This window comes from Channa argus, chromosome 12 (assembly GCF_033026475.1).
Source record: "Channa argus isolate prfri chromosome 12, Channa argus male v1.0, whole genome shotgun sequence".
In the NCBI taxonomy this organism is placed as follows: domain Eukaryota; kingdom Metazoa; phylum Chordata; class Actinopteri; order Anabantiformes; family Channidae; genus Channa; species Channa argus.
In genome coordinates this window covers 10633308-10653650 of record NC_090208.1, presented here as the reverse complement: position 1 = coordinate 10653650, position 20343 = coordinate 10633308, and the positions used below count along the sequence as shown (strand labels likewise).

The following is a 20343-nucleotide window of genomic DNA, read 5'->3' as shown; positions in this document are numbered from 1 at the left end:
ACTACATAAATACCTCTACATTCCCTGACACTGTCCATTGACATCAGTCCTCTGTAATTAAAAAGTCATTACAGTATATCTACATCTACCTTTTCTCCTCTTTCCCCAACGTCGCCTTTCTCTCCCCTTAAGCCTGGCAAACCCTGTAAAAGTACAACTCCACTTAATTACACTGGCTTTTCTGCACAGAGATGAAAGGTGTGTTTCTTTTCCTTATACAGCTGCAGAAAGACATGAGAACCAAACTTCTTTAAAAAAAAAAAAGCGAAAGAAAAAACAAAAAAACAACAAAAACCAAAAAAAATGAGAAGTTGAAAGAAGGAAGGTGAAAAATCAAAGCAAGTGAAGCTGTGTGCAACAAGAAATATTACAGGCCCGGTGCTATTTTATTATATAATTTTTAGAAGAAGAAAATTCCCCAGAACAAACTGCAACAACTTAGGCACAAAACACATTTACTAAGAGAAAAATCCTAAAACAAATTAATACACTATGTTTTTATTGAAATATCTGTCTAAAGCACGAGTGAATAGAAACATCTGCTCAGGAGTGTTTTTGATTGTTGCTGCATTTGATTCTGGGGATTTCTCCCCCCTTTTCTCCATTTTCCATTCAGGACAACTGACCAATAAAGTTAAACTGACTTACATCCAGGCCTGGTGTTCCAGCAGCTCCCTGCAAATAAAGAACAAAATATATATTATCCAACATCCAAGAGCCACAGTTTACCGTATTTAAACTTGATGGATTCACGATGGAGCTCTACCGAAAGTAAAAGGGCTCCACCGAGAGAAAATAAATCGCGATCACAAGCAACGATATTAGGTCAAACTAAGTATGATAAATTTACTCGCAAAGCTCAGACGGCACCTCTCCACTGGCCTACAATGGCGCAGTGTGACATCAACTTCACATTTTCTAAAATAGTTTTTAAAAATGCATGATGACCGCTTTAAGCAAATACAAAAGGTGTGATTGGGTGATGTCTTCATCCATCTATAGTAACAACATCCACAGCCACAGTCCATCTACATGTGTGACTGTTGCTTTTGGTCAACAAAGATATTACGTTGTCTCATTGGTGTAAATGCATAACCTCAGAAAAAGGGCATCTTTACTCTTCTGAATAAAGAAAGTTTCTTCAACGGAATCATATCCTCATCAAACTTACAGGTAGGCCGTAAGGTCCTCTTGGTCCGGGCTCACCTGGTGCTCCTCTCTCACCCTAAGACAAATTAATCAGTGTTGCAATTACAAAAGTCTGTCCTTTCTTCTCAGCCACTACTAAAAGCAGCTACAGTTAAAATGTGCATGTGTTCTATGCTCAGTGAGATGACAGTTTAAAAATAAATGTCGGTCTTACTATGTCACCCTTCGGCCCAGCTGGACCAGCTGGACCCGGAGGCCCATCCATGCCCTGCAGAAAGCAGTGTTGTCATGGTGAGTGCGTGTGTGTGTTTTAAAATGAAGCTGATTTTTCAAACAGATACTGCAGCAGCAAGAATCCTGTTTAGCATCCACATTATGTACAGTGTTCCCACCTGGTTCGACCTGAAACTAGCCCACTCACGCACACAACTGCTACTAGTACATGTGCATTGGCCACAAAGGACATTTACAACACTGCTGACACAGTTAATGTATGAGTGTGTGTTAATGCTGAGTTAATGCAACACAGGACAAACGAGAGCCTCAAAATGCCTGTTGTAACAGATTTGTTCGTGATCACTAGCCTGAGAACTAGCTCAACTCGACTTACTTTAGCTCAATCCACCAAAACCTTGTAAAACTTTCCTTTCAGTCACAATGAAATACAATACAATGAAGTGACATGGGTACACATCTGAGGAAAACAGAATTGTATGGAGGGTGAGAGGGAGAGAGAGAAAGACAGAAGTTGGGTGGCCACATGACACTCACCCTAATTCCAGGCTTGCCGTCCAAGCCGGAGGCTCCCTGTGTGGTTATGGAGGTATGAGTGACATGAACAAGGCGGGATTAGTACCAGATGAACACTGTTATTGGGACAGGTTGATGGCAGGGTTTACAACAACTAAATTACACTGTGTTACAGGGAGCTTGGCAAATTGTCAGCCCAGGAAAAATGAACATGAGGACAGAAAATGGAGAAGGCACACACACACACACACACACACACACACGCTCAGACACACACTCGCACACACACACAAAACAAACGCACACCACTAACACACAAGGAACCCGACAGGGCTAAAATAGAAATGGAAGGTTTCTATGGAAGTAATAAAGGAGAGGGCTTTGCGGTTGGAGATATCCCATGATGCTTGGCTGTACTTACGGGGAGGCCCAAAGGGCCACGGTCCCCTTTGTGTCCTGGTTCCCCGCGCATACCCTTCACACCGTGCAGCCCGGGTTCACCCTGGAAGAATGAATGAAGTAAACAGACTTGACACAGTTACACCTGTACACATCTCTTTTGTGTCTTCCAGGCTTGTGAGTGTGGCCAGTAATGTAATATACATGTAGGCATTGCCCTCTAAAGTCTTTTGTTTGTCTTAATCTGTTTAATGTGAATATCAATAATCCTTTTATTGTTCATTCTGCTTCACCAGTGAGAGCTGAAAGTCTGCTTTATCTTCATTTTAATATTCACTTCTTGTTCCCTGAGAAGGGAAAATCTAATAACTGGTCTAAAATTAAAAACAAAAAGCAAAACTGATTTTCAGTTGTAAACTGAGAACGTGGTTAAACAAAAGCAAAATTAAGTTTAATTATTGTTTTATGCCATGCTAGACTTACATTTTGTTAGTCGTCAATAGTTAAACGTGGCTTAATTATAAACATAATGACCTGAATGTACTTACCTTTGGTCCTGGGAAACCATGGGGTCCCTAAAACAGCATATGATGAAAACGTTTGTGTTAGTTTGTGAAGCATTTAGTTGGTACTTTAAATCTATCATCTTATGTTACTATCCAACAAGGATTAGTACCATGCATGAACATCTACAATGACTTGCTTTAATTCCAAACAATCAAAAGCTCCAAACCTGTAAATGGTTTTGTCTTGTTACAGAAACTCACTACAATACAATAGGTTGTAGATCTATTCGCTTTTATTTTGTGATGCAATGCCACAGTTAAATACAGTGTACTGTCTCTGATGGAAAACAAACCACTCACCATGGGTCCTGGTGGTCCATGGGGCCCTGGTGGCCCTGGAGGGCCAATAATCTGAAAATATATGCATGTTATTTCTAACTTATGCTTTAACAACTATGTTGTGAAAGGTTTTCACACTAACAATGCAAGTTTACCATGAATAACCTTGTTAGTAAGTAACTGAATATATTAATGGAAACTCTGGTCTTCAGTGTGACTTACTGAAGGCCCTTGAGGACCAGGCAGACCTGGATCACCCTTGTCCCCTTTTACACCATTGACACCCTAAAGAACAAAAGCTCCATGATACATCAGACATCTGAAAAGACTTCGTATTGGAAAAATAGAGTTTACACAATCCTTACAGGTAGCCCAGTTAAACCTGTTGCTCCTTTATCCCCGGATGCTCCGGGCATTCCCATGTCTCCTTTTGAGCCTTTGTAGCCCTACAAAAATGTATAAAGGCAATTACAACTATCATCTTGACTTAAATCTCAAGTTTAAGGACATTATGAGTGTCTTTCAAGTGCATAAGTAATATAAAGCAATATAGCTCAAGATCACAGTTTTACATAAACCAAACAAAACTGCATGTATCTAAACATCAGAAGATCAAATCATGTCAAGTGGACTTTTGGTTAGAAAGATTTCCCTACTTATCCAAGCAGCTTCTTTGGTCTGAATAAAGTGGTTAGGGAACCCGGTTATATCGTCCAACGCAGGCCTTTGTTCCACCCAGGACTGAATATGTTCGTTAAGGTGGGAGGTGGGAACAGGGTGGAGTCATTAGGATGTAATGATTACGACCATAACTCCCTAAAACCCTAAGAAGAGGTCGTCTTGGTGAATGTATGAAGTGGTCTTCATCTTCCTGGGGATGGATGAAAGGGCAGCATGAAAAGTGGGGCAAAGTCTGTATCTGAGGCCTCCTCCTCATTTGTAGGTTCACTGCTGATTCTGGTCTTGAGGTGTTGCTTCTCCTGTGCTGGGCCATCCTCTGTTGGTTTCTCCAATGTAGAGCTGAGCACTGGACTACACACGACACGTTGCTCTCCTTGCGTTTAGTTGCTTGGTCTTTCCAGTGGACGAGTCTTTGTCTCTGTGTGTTGGTGGGTTTAAAGTGAAGGTTTTGAAGTGAGGTACATGGTGGTTTCTGAAGATTCTTTTGAGCTTCTGACACTCCCACCATGTAATGAATCTCCAGGTATTTCCTTTGACTCGGAGTCTCTGCTCTGTCCATCGTCCTTCTGTTGGATCTGAAAGCCATTTTGTTTAAGCCCCACTTAGGATAACAGCAGGCCTTGAGAGATGTCCTCAGATGTCCATCCTCCTTCTTTTTGGCTTCAGAGGAGGTGGGGATGTTTTCTGCACTGTGGTGCAGGGTCCTGATGACTCCTAGTTTGTGTTGCTGTGGGTGGTGGGAGTCTAACCTTAGGTACTGGTCCGTGTGTCTGTGGGGATTTCTGTTTCCAGGTGGCCAAAACTCCCAACCTTAACTGAGCAGTCCAGTAAATGAGCAGTCCACTGGTGTCCTCCCTGGTGAACTTGATGTTGGCTGAAGAAGCTGCTTGGACAAGTATCGAAATGTTTCGAACCAAGAAGAAAGAAGTCCAGCTGACATGATTCAATGTTCTGATAACCAAACCTGGATGAATGAGAGTCTTCACCTATCTAAACATGTACTTGAGAAAATAATCAACTCACTCTCTCCCCATCAAGTCCAGGGAGACCAGGCATCCCACGATCACCCTGGGATGAAGGACAACTTTTTTACAAACACAATAATTGCAAAGCCTAACTGAATCAGCAGTGCTGCTATATGTTATTAGTTTGTAACTATAGGAAGAAGTGTGTGATATTTACAAGAAAATTTAAAAAAGCAATTAGGGGGAAGCCTTCCACCTTATAAGAACACGTAAACAAGCTTGCTCACCTTTATTCCTGGTGGTCCTATTGGACCAGGAGGCCCAGGAGGTCCCTTCACAGAAAGGGAGAGAGACAATTCGATTCAAAATATGAGCTTCAGTATTCTTCTGCATGATTAGTTCAGTATCATGATTGATTTGAATAAAGATAAAGTCTTTTTTTTTAAAGAGGAACTGCATTAACAGTGAACTGCATTTCATTAACAACAAAACTCACACCAAAATCATTTGTAACTAACACAAATTATTAGCAATCACTTATGAACGACAAACACGATGCTCAACTGAGAGACACAGGCAGAGGTCATAAACATGTGAGCTACAACATGTGGACAAATTGCCCGTGACAGATCATTAATTTGAAACAATGATGACGGGGGGACTCTGATTTGTTTCTAAACCAAATAATAAAGAGAGAAAGATTTCAAATGTACATAAAAAGAATGGCTGACATGCAAACTTTATACCACGCATAATATGCATAATACATAATTTTCCTATCATCACTGTGGAATAAAATGTGTCCGCATGTGGAATAAATACTAAGCTACACTGAGCTTTGGCAGCTTAAATCATTGAATTATGCTAAACATTATTTTCCAACTATGGTAATCAACTAATTTCAAATGTGTGCTGCCTTTTGATAAACTGAAAATATTGTATTTGTGCAGCTGCATGCAAAAGTGGAATTGCTGCCTCAAAGCTGCATGTCTGAACAAACCAGTTAAGCTGCAGTTCACATGCATGTCTGTCCAGACTCATATTGTAATCTATTCACTCAAGACTCCAAGTTATTAGGATGTCAAGTTCATCAGAACAGGATGGGCATGAGGTTCACTGTGACTTCAGCAACTAAACTTCAATCAGTTGATCTGCACATGCTGCAACCTACCACCTATTATTTCTAATGTGTGTCGTTTGTCAATTTCGGAACAACACTTTGATTTAGGAATGTGCAACAAACGGTGTAAGTGCCAAAATAAAAGATATTAACACCCTTTAACGGGACCTCAAGGTGGGGCGATAGTGATTGATGATATTCCAAAAGAGAAGATAAATTGAAACAAATAGGTTTGCCCACGGTAGCCAGGAAATGACTGGATTACAATCATGACCGCAGCGCCCTTAGTATGAATTTTGCCCGGGGTGAATGAGTTTTGGAAAATCCAATTTTCAAACACTTTCTTAATATATGGTTTACAGACACTGAAGAGGCAAACCAACAACTCCGAAAGCATGAAAGGTCAGTCACACAAGCAAAAATGAAGCTCTGAACACAGTTTAATTTGCTGTTAGGCAAACATTTTGTTGGGTGAGGTGGAACACACACAACAGGGCAACAGTGAAAATAATGGCTGCAGTTGAGTTGGGCCCATGCGATGACAAAGACGAATCACTTGTGGAGAAGACACAATACACAGAGCCTAATTACCGTTACTGTAATAGTGGTAATCTTCTGCAGTAGGAGCAGAAAAGGGAGGAGAGGAGACGTGAGTTTGCAGAGGTCACACAGGAAAGCAACCTTTGTGTCAGCACATTTCATATTGAAACACTTTCAAAATTACAGTGGTCCTTCAGTGAAGAACACATGTAGGCCTACTGTGTCTGCGGAGGACAGAACCTGAATCAAAAAAGTGAATATAACACTTCATCCGGCATAATGAACATAGAAAGTAGCAATTTTAGATTTAGTGAAAGATAATGACACATTTTTACTATGACACAGTAGAGGGTATATAATTATTAGCCAGGTGTGGCATTGCCTTAAAAAGTCTTTCTGAAGGAACAGAAATGTGGGTAATGAGCTGCATTAGGTGATAACATGTCTGACCTGTAAAGCCTCCTGAATGTTTCCATTGTAGTCAATTATTTCAGTGGCTCCTTGGTCTCCTTTCTGCCCTGGGGGGCCCTGCACATAGTTAATAGTAGGTAACAATTTTAACACATTCTTGATTTACACACTAAATTGGACAAATAAATTAAAAGACCCATGTCAGATCTGACTGCTGCCCCCTGGTGGTACTGTGTGTGTGTGTGTGTGTGTGTGTGTGTGTGTGTGTGTGTGTGTGTGTGTGTGTGTGTGTGTAGCTGTAGTGCTCAGACACAGTTCCAACTGACAGCAGTGCGACATCTCATAGGACATGAACATTTCGAATGTTGAATATTAATCAGAAATAAGCGTCACATAGTCATTTATCTTATTTAATATAGATGCCTACCTTCGGGCCGACAGATCCCAAGTCACCTTTATCTCCAGTCTCCCCCTAATGTGCGAAGACAAAGAAAAACGTTCAAAGCTCAAAGAAGTGGCATTTCTATCCATGCTAAACTTTGCATTGTGCTAATGGCTCAGTACTCGTATAAAATATCACCAATACATTAATTTATTTTATGAATTCATTTGTTTAACCAGGTGAGTTAATTGAGAACCGATTCTCATTTACATTTACAATGTATAAAGCAACATGTAATGCAACTACATTTACTATGATTGATAATAATTCCACTGCGATAACCGTCTGTTTGCAAGTCTGCAGTTAAACCTGTCTGCATCTGTTGTCTATTTGTATGCAGCGTTTTATTTTCTAACAAGATAATATGCTGACATTTATACAAGTGCATATGTTCTATACATTATCAGTGACTACGAAAACGAATCAGATAATATTTAAAGTCTAATGATCTGTCCCAGGATTCTTTACATATTAATTGCAAAGAAAACATATCTGCCATGCTCACCTTGGACCCTTTAAGACCAGGTAAACCAGCCTCTCCTTGTGAGCCCTGCCATGAATAGGAAAACACAATCAACAAAGCCTCAACTTTGAAGGGACGTGATAAAATAGAAAAGCAGTGAAACATCAAGCTGAGAAAAATAAAACAATCTGTCTTTATGGATTTAATCTAAATACGTCACGGCATTCAATGTATTTCACAAAGGAAATATCTTCAATCACTACCATTCCTCCCGAGAGAACGCCACAGACAGCTTCACTGTAATAAGCAGCTTTTAATATCCCATTACTGCCAAGGTATGGACAGTCTGTTTATTTGAATTCTGGCACTGATAAAAGACGGGTGTCACTTTTGGGGGTTCTCTTAGGATGTGAAACAGATCGGTGGGCCGTCAGAGTTTAGACTAGGGCTTAAACCACCTGCTGGGTCAGGTCTAGACATAAACAATAGTAAACTCATTTATATTTGGTTTACTTTAGAGGGACTCCAGGGAAAGCTTTGAACTTATTACAGGCTATAATGGTTTAGCCAGCTCTCTTTGTTAATATAACGGAATATTTGACGAACTGAACAAACCCTCTGCCTTGGGGATGCATGTTAATTTATCTTAGTCGTACATTTGGGGACTTTACTGTTTGTGCTTCTACCAGTAAAACTCTAGGTGGCAGCAGAAATCCATTAACCACACGGGTGAAGGGCCCATTATGAACAGGTTTCTAAACTCTCATGTGAGATGAATTACATGTATGTAAATGTGCACACAAATCGCTGACCTTTGGTCCAACAGGTCCAATTTCTCCTCGTTCACCTTTTCCCGGTGGCCCGTGGTCGCCTTTCTCACCCTAAACATACAAAAGAACAACAATAACCATAGTAAATGTAAGCACAACACTCAACATGTATTTAATAGAAGTTGGCTGAAGAGCTGTGGCTTCTGAACATCATCCATTTCTTTAATGCTACGCTGGACTGATTTGAGTGAAGAACTGACTTTAAGAGCACGATGCCTCTCCCCTGCATTTGCTTAGTCAACATATTTACATGTTATGTGGTAGATATTCATGCATCAGCAATATCCACTTCTTGTTGGACTGTGACATTTGACAAGGTTGAGTGTAGAAAACACCAAACACGCATCTGAAAAATAGCTTCTTTTTTTTTTCTCTTTTGTAGAAAATGCAGATTCTTTGTTGTCTAGCTCTGTGCATTTACTCTTAATTTGAAGTGGCTGCAGAAAGCCAATAGATGGGGATGTGGTATAAATCAGAGCCCATACTTTCCATTACATATTGCGGATACCAAGTGGGACACAACCATTATTCAGCACTGTGGAGTAAAAGAAACTTTTGTGTTTTTCCTCTCCAAATACCACTTACTAATAACAAACTTAAAGGCAGACAATTGGAAATAAGCTTACAGCATAATAGTGAAAAGGTCTTGGATTGTCTGCCTAAAGACAGTGCATCGATTATCACTGCACAGCAAACAGCATGATGTACACGGACAAAATAAACATTCATTGTGGTCTGGACAAACCCCCCTGGCTTCTCGGAGTAATAATGTCATGACTCAAAGTGAGCAGCAAAGGAGTAGTTCAGTCTGACCACTTCCAAGAGACATTATGATGAAACAGAGGCCTATAATCTTCGTGAGGTGAGTGACAATAATAGTAAGATCATAAACTGTGATAGAAATCTGTGAAAACTGTTGCATCTCATGGTCAGATAATATATATGAGAACATATCAGCTCATACTGTGAAAAGCAAGTTAACTTTAAGCTAAACAGTTTAAATCACCCACCTTAGTTCCTGGGAGCCCGGGGAGCCCTGGCTCTCCCTGGGGACCGAGGAATCCAGGCTCACCCTGGGGGAAGGGGGGGGGGGGGTGAGAGAAAAATATTTAAAAGTTTTCCACAGGCTATTTGTTATTGTTTTTGTTGTAGCACTACACTGACCCACTGCCAATGGCTCCCAAACAGACACACAAGATGCGTAGCCAAATTATTCTTCACCACAACAGCCATGCACTCTCATTTGCACATGCACACAAACGCACACTCAGGGGCACATGCATGAGTCACACACACATTCACTTACCCCCTGGTTTCACACACACAGGAAGGACTCCCTTTTTGCCACTTTTGAATAAGTTTTAACTTTATCTTTTCTTTTTCTTTTTTTTTTTTTTTGCATTTGCTCTTTCAATTTAAGGCGTGAGCTGCCATTATGAGGTGTGATGCTTGACTTGATCGACATTACGTTGGATTGTAAAATATATTACTAAAACATGTGCAGCCAGAGTTCCCACCTACAGTAGCCTAGGCACTCGGGGAGTCTTTGGAGAAGTAATGGACACATCTCAAACTTTTCAACTTTGAGTGGATAAACAGCCGAGAATGCAGGACAGAACAAAGTGCAAGCCAAGTACGCAGCTACAGTATATTAGCAAAATATTGTTAGAATCCATCAAGCATTGAAGAGCATAGAGTGGAAACAGGATTGTATAAAATATAAAATGAAAGAGGCATTTTTACAAGGCCAGCACATTACAAGCATACAAAAAGAAAAAGGAAAAACCAAAACCGAGATGGCAACAAACATCTCATCACGTGTACTTGAGCATTCCTTGCATTCGCATGGTGTGTTTTTAAACTAATCCTCCTGAAATACACCGAGGTGGTTGCCGTCCTTTATCCTTAAGATGGCAGTGAATTATTATGTGCTGATTGCACATTTAGTTTCTCCATGTGCTGCTGTTGTGTTTTCTTTTTATGATGTGGTTAAAAAAAATAAAAAAAATAAAAAGGCAAGCTCCTTAACTAAAACAATAAGAGCCTCATTTAAAACCAAAATAATCAAATAAAACTCAGACTTCCTCTCCTTAACAAGCAGTAGTTTTGACACATTTTGCATAAAATCTCTTGATGCCACATCTAGGACATAGTCTAAAGTGTTTGGCATACAAGCTTCCAATAATTAATTCATAGATTTTTTTTGCTTTTCATACACCTTAATGAGACAGCTTTCTTGCTGACTGTTTGATCCAGTCACTTTGCCTCAGCTCCTTTTTTCCCTGCACTGAATGTACACAGGTATTAATGTGCCTCTGCTGCAGATGTACAGTAAACTTGCAGGCGAGGCGCGAACCCAAGACAGCAGGAAAAGCAAGGTTGACTCCATAATGCATGACAATAGGTCAGCTGAGGTTTTTGCGCTGAACCCTGCAACAGACGGGCTGAAGCGGATGGACGGGGACAACACTGGGGGTAAAAACAGCGAAGCATTTACCTTTATCCCTGGGAGTCCAGGCAGCCCAGGAAGTCCTGGCTCTCCCTACACAGGAAAAGTGTGACATGTTACAGCCAAGCCAAGCTACCCTAAGTCAAGCCTCATTTGTGGGCCCTATGGGTTCTCTTACAGCCACTTTAATTTCAATTTCTCTGTTGTTTCTGGCTATCAAGCTGCAAAAAGAAAAAAAAGCCTGCTGTCCACACTGAACGTGAATGTTTGTCATTAGCAGAAGATACTGCACATGCACTTTCATACAGCCAAGTCATGCAGCCATGTCTTGACAGCGTGATTAGTCCTTGTTATTACACTCAACCTTTCAAAAAGTGCAACAGAGTTATATTCTTGTGATTTTATTGGTTCGGGCAGGTGTGAAAAGCTCTGGTTTCTGGAAGGAAAAGCTGTCAGAAACTTTGGATTGAAGTTGCTTGAGAGAGCCGCCGTGGCTTCGAGGTCGTTAGAGTTTGGCAGAATCGGCCTATTTGTCTGTTCCCGGGGTCAGCTCACTGTCAATTTGACAACGGAGACTAACGCAGTCTCCTGATTTAACTGTGGCAAAAACAGAGGTCAAGACCCATGTGAGGCTTTGTGAGACCTTCAAAACAAAATTTCTGACTTGGAATAATTTAACGCTCTATTAAAACCATTGTTTTTGTGGCAAATGAAAAGAAATGATTAGCGCCACTGCACACGAATGATTAACTGTAGAGGCCCTCCAGAGATCAGTGAGAGGGCTGTAAATTTCCATTGTGACTAATGAAAGCATTGTAAAACTAATGAATAAAAAGCTTTCTTGTGGATTATTGCTACTCCAACGCTTGCTGAACGCAATCCAATGGTAACATTTAATAGGGACAACAAGTCAATCTCATGATGGCTGTTTTTGATGAGAAATATATTCTTTAACTGTGTCAGCACAAGCGGAGCAGCTGTAAAATGAGAGATAAGATAGCAGTCAAAAAAATTAGTTGGGTGGTGAGCGTTTCCTTTGCAGCACAGCAATAAAAAAAAAAAAGGGGGGGGACATTTTCTAAAAGGCTGTCTCTGGAACCAGTTTGTCCAAACAGAAAAAAAAGAGAAGGGAAATTAATGGGGTGCAGCACTTGGGATTAAGAAGTGTAATTAAATGGGGCAGTGGTGCAATTTCAGCAGCAGCCTGGTCAAGAGACAAGTCCTGCCTTTTATTTTGCAGGGAAAAAAAGCTCCTCTTTTGCTGCATGCTTACTTTATTAGTATCTCATCCGCATCTGCCTCAGTAACGGGGCTCTCGTGAGTGCTTCGCTTACTTGGAAAGGTTGCCATGTACTGGAGTATAAAGCCATACTACAAGAGGGGTCATATTGCTTAACCAACAAAAACTTGTTTGGATTGATGCAAAGCTGGGATGAGCTGGGTCGACTCTGAAAAGTACAGGCCACATAGCTCACAGAGCAAAAACACCCAAAAGTACATCCAGAGGTATTAGTATACCCGATACCTTACACTGGCTCAGGACGATCATCAAGCCAAAGGAAATGGAAAGAGAGCCAGAGCACGGTGATATACATAAGTTCAAGTCGAAGTGTCAGGTTCTGATCAGCGAGGCCCCCCCATGTTCAATCATCCTCATTGCTCTCTAAAACCATGGGATTCCACTGAGTTTGGAATGCTCTTTGTCCAAACCTAAACAGTTTTATCTTTCGCAACAGACTAAAGACTTCCCGTTGACATTGGCACCATTCGTTTATGTGTGTGTTCAGAGATGTACTGGCTGTTTTTATCATTTTATACTTACAATTAGGTCATTTAGCTCATGCTTTTACTGTAGACAATGCATCTTTAAGCTAATGAGCACACGTCATGGGGTAACTTGTTCAATGTCTTGTACAAGGACAATTGACTAGGAAGTCTAACCGCTGACACTTCTAAGGGTCGAGGTATGCTCCGTGTTTACCAAGGCGGCCTCGTCTGCATCATAACTTCTTGACAACCTAACTTCTTGAGTAGTTTGTGTATGAGGAATTAAAAAAAGGTTCAGCCCACTGGGGCAGATTCGGGCCTAATCCTCCATAACATAAAACACCTGACGAGGGTAATTGTGAGATTACGGCAGCGAAAAGACAACGCAAAGGGTGGAAATGTAGATGTGTGTAGTGGTAGACATCACAACCCACTTTCCACCCTCATCGTTGGGACTCTGAGATCCCTTCGATTGCATCTTGTGCACAACTGTCGTGCCAAACACCAACTTGGTTAGGTGAGTATACCTCGACCCTAAGTGAACCACCAATATACCAACTTATCAATTTGGAAACTAACATTAAGATACACTGCAAATTAAATGTAATAAATCTGAAATACTTATAATTAAAACCGCACCATCAATACTGCACCTGCACGTCTCTTCTGGCTAGTTAGCTACCGCCTGCAAGTTGTAGAGCAACGCGTAGCCGGGTACAAATATTACCTTTTGTCCGCTTCTTCCAGGCTCTCCAGGTTCGCCCTGTAACACATACAAAAGTTTCATTTATGAATTTAGGAATTGGAAAGCACCATGTCACTCATTAATCCGTTTGTGTGTGAAATCCTTATTACTACTTTCCGCTGATGACTATGCTAATGTTAACTAGCATAACGGTTAGCAAGCTTAAACCTTCCGACAGCTAACTGCTAATAAAGACGTTTAGGGAAAATCTTTGGCATGAGCTTAGCTCTCACCTTGATGCCTGCTGCAGAGGAGCCAGCGTCTCCCTAGGAACAAAAGCAAAAGCCGAAATTAGAATCGTGCAACATGGAAAACCGTCCAAAAGTGACAAGTTCTGGAACGCAACGGAGATCCCAAAGTAAGCAGACATTACTTACAAAAATGTTATTCTAATGGACATAATTTCAAAGTGTTGCATTTCCTGAGTTTTTTTGGACAACGTGGTTACAATCCAATTAGAAAAAAAAATAGCCTGTTATCAGCGGAGTTCAGATTGAATGTACGGTTCCCACCAAAGCTGAAGACTGTACTACAGTGTACATTTCACTCTTTTTGCTCGGTCGGAGTACAGTTGCCCTGGGGATCGTTCCATTTTCTTCAGATATTGAACTAGAAGGAGACAGAGCTACTTATATATCATTATTCCTGCAAAGCCGTCCAGACATTTAGAATCCAGATCCTTTCCTATGTGCTGCATTACTACTGCAGTGTACAGTAAAAACAGACATAAAACAAGGGGCCAATAAGTGTAATTATGGGCGGCTGGTGGGAAAAGGCTGTGGGAAGGAGGAGACTGGGTCTTTAGGCTCTGGTGTGGTTTCACTACATCTACGCCTCACGCTCAGAAACTGCTGAAGGAATGACTCTCACCCTCGGCTTTTTATGGGAGTCATTACGATGCATTGCACACAAGGCATGTTTAATTGTGGCTTTTTTTTTTTTTTTTTTGCCGACAATAAACTGTGTTACTGTTTACAGCTGGGCTTTGCTGCATACTCAGGGGCACTTCGATATGTATCTTAAAACTCGTGATTTCACTTTTTTATTTGGGCATTTTCACAAGACTGTATATATTTTATTGACGGTGCAACACATCCAAGGGGATGATTTATTATTAGCTGCAAAAATAGGCTCTTCATATTACATTATAAACGGCGAATGAAGGATTTTCACATTTTTAAAAATGTTTATGGTGAAAGCACGATTGTAATGTTGTGGTTGACCTAAAGGAAACAGTTTACAGAAACCTATTACGGCGACTTTTCCGAGTATTGATGATTATTCCACGAAAACATCACAGTCAGAGCTGGTTTACACCTGTTGCTTTTTGGCAGTGGCAGGTATGTACCTCACCTCACTTTATGTCCTAGTCAAAACAAAGACAACAAAAGATCCTGCTCGTAATCAAGCTTTGAACTCTACGTGAGAGTAATTACCTTTTTTCCCCATTAATAATCCCAGCAGGGTGAAACCGTAAGAAGTGAACATTGTGTGGAAAAAACACTTATGACACAGTTAACACAATTGTAATCAAAAACATACCATGACCCATGTGAAGACACCCATCAGTGAATGCTACACATGAATGCTACAACGATTAACACTCGTATCTCCTGCTGCTGATAAAGGCCACGGATGTTTTAGCGTCACAAGGGATAGTAAGCTCAAAAACCAGGTGAGAGTTTAATCACTTTTCCCCACCTCATCCATACAAATAAATAAATAAAAAATAGGTGGTGGAGTTGAGGTGTGGCACTGAGTGCTGAAATGTCCCAATTGGTCCAATTACCCTGGTGAGGCTGCAGCCTGTGATTTAACCACAGGGCAGAGCAGGATGGAGAGCTGTCACCACAGCTCCACTTCATTACAGGCACCGCGAACTGTCGCTGCATGTTGGCATTTAAATATAATAGCATGAAGATCACATATTCGTGGCTTTTGAGATGGAGAAAGTTAAGAAGTGAGCAATGAAGCCGAGGCAGAAATTTGAAAATTGTGTAACCATTAAGTGCCACCACAGCCTTCATAACATTGCTGTTATGCCATATTATGGCCATTAGCGTCATTAGCAGAGATGTCAAAATTGAGCAGACTCAGCGCATGTGGACCTCAGACACTGAGCAAGGATAAATGTGAGGGAACACAGATTATGATTAGCTCCCAGAGCAGAAAAGCTCTGCCAATGGTTGAAATGTGGCCAGTGCACAAGAGTTTGGACCGGATCTTAGGATTCATAAATTAAACCTACCACTGTGCCACATCAGCCAGAACCGAATGCTCAAAGCCTGGAACTTCCCAAAATCAATTCAAGAGTTTACTTGTGTTTGTTTTTTTTTTTTACTAAAAAAAAAAAAAAAAAAGGCACAGCATTTTCAACAAGAAGAGTCACAGTTAATTTCACACCTAGTTAAATACTTAGGTAGAATTAATCAGGAGTAAATGGCTTAGAACTAAAGCTTTTAACTGTGGCAATGATTTGTTTTAAATGAGGCCAGGGATGGACATACAGAGGCTGATGGAAACACTTCTCCTCATAGTTAATGACGGCATATGAACACGACATGTAATGTTTTATAGGAATGTGTAAGAAAGTACCCAAGCACAATTATACGTGTTACTGGCCATTTATAATCCATTTTCATAATCTCTAATGTTAATAAGGATTAATAGGTGTTTAACTACATTTCCACTAAGAGCCCTTCCATCATCATAAGGTGGCCTGGTGGCTCAGTAGTCGAGCATTGGGTTGGGATGCATAAGGCTGCACCAAGCGTGGTCCCACCCAGCCACCAAGGTCCCGAGCCCAGACAAAATGGGAGGGTTCCGGCAGGAAGACTCACGCCCAATCAACGTGCTGAACGTGTTCTGCTGTGCTTGAATGGACAAGCCGAATACTGTTGACCTTTGCCCTTCCCCCATCTAAAGGCCATGACATACAGCAACCGGCAAGGCCTCAGTTGACGTTCTTGTTTTAGGTGGCACACATTGTTGTAGCATATATAAAACTTACTTGCATATCTTTCCTGTTTCTCCAAACTGTACAAAAACCGACAGTTGTTTTCTGGAGTGGTTAGGCCTATATGTGTTGGACTCATGGCCAGTGCCAGTTACCAGGCAACCAGTGGAGGACTCAAGGACATAATTGGTCCCAGCTAAGAAATAGTTGAGCACATATTCACCCATCAAAATGGTTTTGAATGTTTTTTTTAGATTAAATAAGAGACATAAATGAGCTGCTTGGAGGTGTGGTGGATATTGTTACATTCGAACAGCTTTCTTATTTCCCCTTTTCAGTCTAAGATAAGCTAACTAGTTGCTGCTGCAAGAACAACCAGCAGGAAAGCAAATGTCATATTATTATTATTTTTTAAACGATTTTGCAACTAGACAAACAATAATTAAGTAATTTAATGTGTATTAGCACATTTGACAATGGATCTTAATTAATGGTTAATTAGAAATCTGACTTAACACCTCACATTTTTGTCATTCATGATCCAGAGCATAACATCTTTGAGGATGCCAGGCAAAAAAAATAAAAAATGATTTTGCTGTGTGCGCGCGCGCGCGTCTGTCTTGTCATTTCGTCTCTTTCACACTCCACAGATCTCCCACCGACAAAACAATCTCCCTTTGTATGATGCAAAGTCTGGTCCCCCCCACTCTCCCCGAGGCCTCTCTGCTCCCCATACTAAAGCTTTCACTGGCTGACCTCTGATCCTGTGTTACCACATTTTCCCCGCAGTGCGTGCTGTGTATTGTTAACTTTGGCTTCTTCAGCATGTTAGGCCAAAGACTACAGATGCCATGTGTAGGGGCTGTGTGGTCGGGGCTGCTTTACTATACTGCAGCATGCAGAGAGATTTTTCTGTTATTTAGCTTAGCATCATTGATAAAAACGGCTGGAAAGAATAAGAGGATTTATTGCAGGGCTGCTGAATAAGACTGCACCAGTTTTACTGTAGCTCTTTGTGCATAAAAAACTGACTGAATGTAGGAGTCAGTATGAGCATGCACTTTTCCTTGCACTGAAAAATCCATCAGCCCTCAGTTCTAACATATGTTAAACTCATCCCAGTGCACATCTTAATTGAGATGCAATTATTTTGGCCATATGCTGCAAAAAACATTTACATCTTGGCATTAACAATCTGAGAAGATGGGCTATTCCTATTTTTACTAATACCAGAACATTCCCAATTTTCATGCACCTTCTCTCTCTCTCTCTCTCTCGCTCCTCCGCCTCTTTTTACACAAGTGTGCTCTCGAAAAGTAACGGACAGGTGACCAGCTACACAAGTTCACATTCCCATGGTACTCAATTCCACTTTTTCTTTTTTGTTTCTGTAGTGAAAATCCATAATTTCTTCCCGTTGGACTGCCCGAAGGTAGACCACATCAAAGCTCTGCTCGAGCCGCAAACTTTTATCACCCTCCGCTTTTCCTTTTTGTTCACTCATTTTCCACAGATGATATCCTGCATCTGTTTCCCTCCAATGGTGTCTTTCTTGGCAGCCGGGCTCGTCAGTCTCTTAAAAACCAGAGGACCCATAAAGTGAGAAGTTATCAAAGTTGTTCTCTGCTGAACAGCAATAAATCGGCAGTGACATTTTGAGTACACTGCTTCTGCTGCTGCTGGTCTATCAGTTATCAGTATTTCCTGCAATGTTTTCTAGAAGTGTTTTGTGTCTGCTGTCTGTTCTTTGCAAACTGTGTTACTGTTTTTTGGCAACCTTCGGGACCCATTTTCATCCTTTCCCAGAAGTATGAGAAGCTGAATCAACATTTTCAAAGAATAGTTTATTCCACTGCATAATTGTTGTGTTTCTGAAATGATTTATAACAATTTGTCACGAGGTCAACCAAAACAAAAACATGCTGTGACTTATTTTCATAAATGCTGCTTTAACATAATAATAATAACAGCTTAGAGAGTGTGGCATGTTCTGGATAGGATGCATAATCTGGCTCCTGATACACACACACACACACACACACAGACACACACACTGAGACACAACCTCCTCCCAAAAACAAAATGCTTTTTGGATAGAAACATGAATCTATTACTTCACTACACTCTGCCTTTGTTGGGAATAGATCCCAACCTGATAAGCTGTCTTCATGATAAATGGCCTCAAATTAATGCAGGAGCCATCTAACCAGAATGTGTAGCGTCAGCGCAGCATAGGAATTAAGTCCACATTAAGCACAAAGGATGCATCAAGTGCCAGGATGGCTGCTGTTGTGCAGCTTTGTCTACAGCTGAGGGTCAAGTGCCACTATTATGAGCTGATGGCACTTGACCCTCAGGTACATCTGCTGCTGCCGTCCACAGACGTCATCTCAGAATTCAAACACCAATTTTGTTTTCTGGCCACAGCTACACTTTTTGCTCCTTCTCTGTCCAGGTTCAAGACATAAACCAAAAATAAATAAATAAATAAATAAAGGTAAAGTGGAATTTACATACCTTCTCTCCTATTTCACCTTTCGGCCCGTCTTCACCCATATCACCCTGAGATAATAACACACAAAAAAAAATTGTCGATGCCGCAAAAACAGACAGATATGAAATCTAAAGGTACAGCTCCAGACACAGTAGGGCATTGACCATCATTCTCTTACCATTATGCACTATGTTGTAAAACGGCTTAATGGGTGCTTGGAGAAAAAGCAAAGTACCAGAGGCCACAGCAGCAATGATAAAGTGTCGAAATTCACTTTGGTCACCTTCTAACTCGTCACACATGATTCAAAGATATGATTTCAGGCGTTGTAATGCATCCTGTGAGGGATGGTGCTAATTCTGGCATAAACTGTGGAAAACCTCACTTCTAAACTCACAAATCCTCCATCTTTGCAGTATAAAATTGATTCGGGGCCTTTTTTAAGCTGCACCAGCACAGTGGGTTTGTGCACAGCAGTGAAATATCTCAACAAAACTTGGATCGACTGCCTGTCATTTTTTGTACAGATATGTACAGCTGACCCTGATTACACTGCCAATCTACCCCTGTAGTGACACCATGAGGTTGACACTGGCGGGCAAGATTTGTCCACCTGATAATAAACCAAATAACACCGGTGACATTTCCTCCAGTACCATCATAAGGTCACTTATGACAATCCCTTCAGCCTGAGCTCAACTTCCTGTTTGTTGCCAATTAGCAAATGACGTTCGCATGCACAGTAGCTCGATGCACTTCTGTGTTAAAGTGCAGACAGATCCCCAGACTGTCTCTTTGATCACTGCACTGCTATAAATCTAACTGATATGTTCCTAATTTGAAGGTGGCCAGTGAATCCAAATTAAACATAGCATTGTGTCAGTTTTTATTTGTCAGAGTATTGTTTTCTTACATTTGCCTGCTGGGTCTTTGGTTAACAACCACAGCCAAAAACAACTGTTCTGTTAACATGTCTGGCTGCTCTCGGAATAAAAGCTCATTGTACTTTGAAGGGAGTTTCAGCGCCGTCCTTGGCAGGCAGCTGCCCATTTCACATCTGATAAATCCACATGATTTTATATTAAGTCAATTGCAGCCTAATGAGTTGCAAATCACACAATAGATACCAGCTACATCCATTTGATTTTAAATCAAATGTTATGTCCTTGTAGAAAATATGAAAAATGGCTATATGCTTGGCTACAGGTGTTTATCAGAAGATGCACTGATGATTGTTTTTTTCGTCCTTTTTCCATTTATGTTAGACATTAAAATGAAACCTCTGGAGTCTGGTTTCAAAAAAAAAAAAAAAGTTCCTGCTGGCTCTTTAGTTAGCC

General features: G+C 40.9%; 1 protein-coding gene across 1 annotated transcript in view; it reads right to left on the bottom strand.

The window, feature by feature from the left end:
- The window catches only part of LOC137137776 (collagen alpha-1(XXV) chain), a 131983-nt gene that overhangs the window by 8284 nt on the left and 103356 nt on the right, over window positions 1-20343 (bottom strand). Inside the window, exons 15-36 of the mRNA XM_067524423.1 lie at window positions 19030-19074; window positions 13790-13822; window positions 13539-13574; window positions 11093-11137; window positions 9606-9668; window positions 8578-8646; window positions 7808-7852; window positions 7288-7332; window positions 6900-6977; window positions 6501-6524; window positions 5077-5121; window positions 4848-4892; window positions 3509-3589; window positions 3366-3428; window positions 3165-3215; window positions 2847-2873; window positions 2321-2401; window positions 1921-1956; window positions 1364-1417; window positions 1172-1225; window positions 649-675; window positions 90-143 (exon numbers count right to left, since the gene is read on the bottom strand). Coding sequence (XP_067380524.1) covers window positions 90-143; window positions 649-675; window positions 1172-1225; window positions 1364-1417; window positions 1921-1956; window positions 2321-2401; window positions 2847-2873; window positions 3165-3215; window positions 3366-3428; window positions 3509-3589; window positions 4848-4892; window positions 5077-5121; window positions 6501-6524; window positions 6900-6977; window positions 7288-7332; window positions 7808-7852; window positions 8578-8646; window positions 9606-9668; window positions 11093-11137; window positions 13539-13574; window positions 13790-13822; window positions 19030-19074 — 1101 coding nt within the window. The remainder of the gene's footprint in view (window positions 1-89; window positions 144-648; window positions 676-1171; window positions 1226-1363; window positions 1418-1920; window positions 1957-2320; window positions 2402-2846; window positions 2874-3164; window positions 3216-3365; window positions 3429-3508; window positions 3590-4847; window positions 4893-5076; window positions 5122-6500; window positions 6525-6899; window positions 6978-7287; window positions 7333-7807; window positions 7853-8577; window positions 8647-9605; window positions 9669-11092; window positions 11138-13538; window positions 13575-13789; window positions 13823-19029; window positions 19075-20343) is intronic.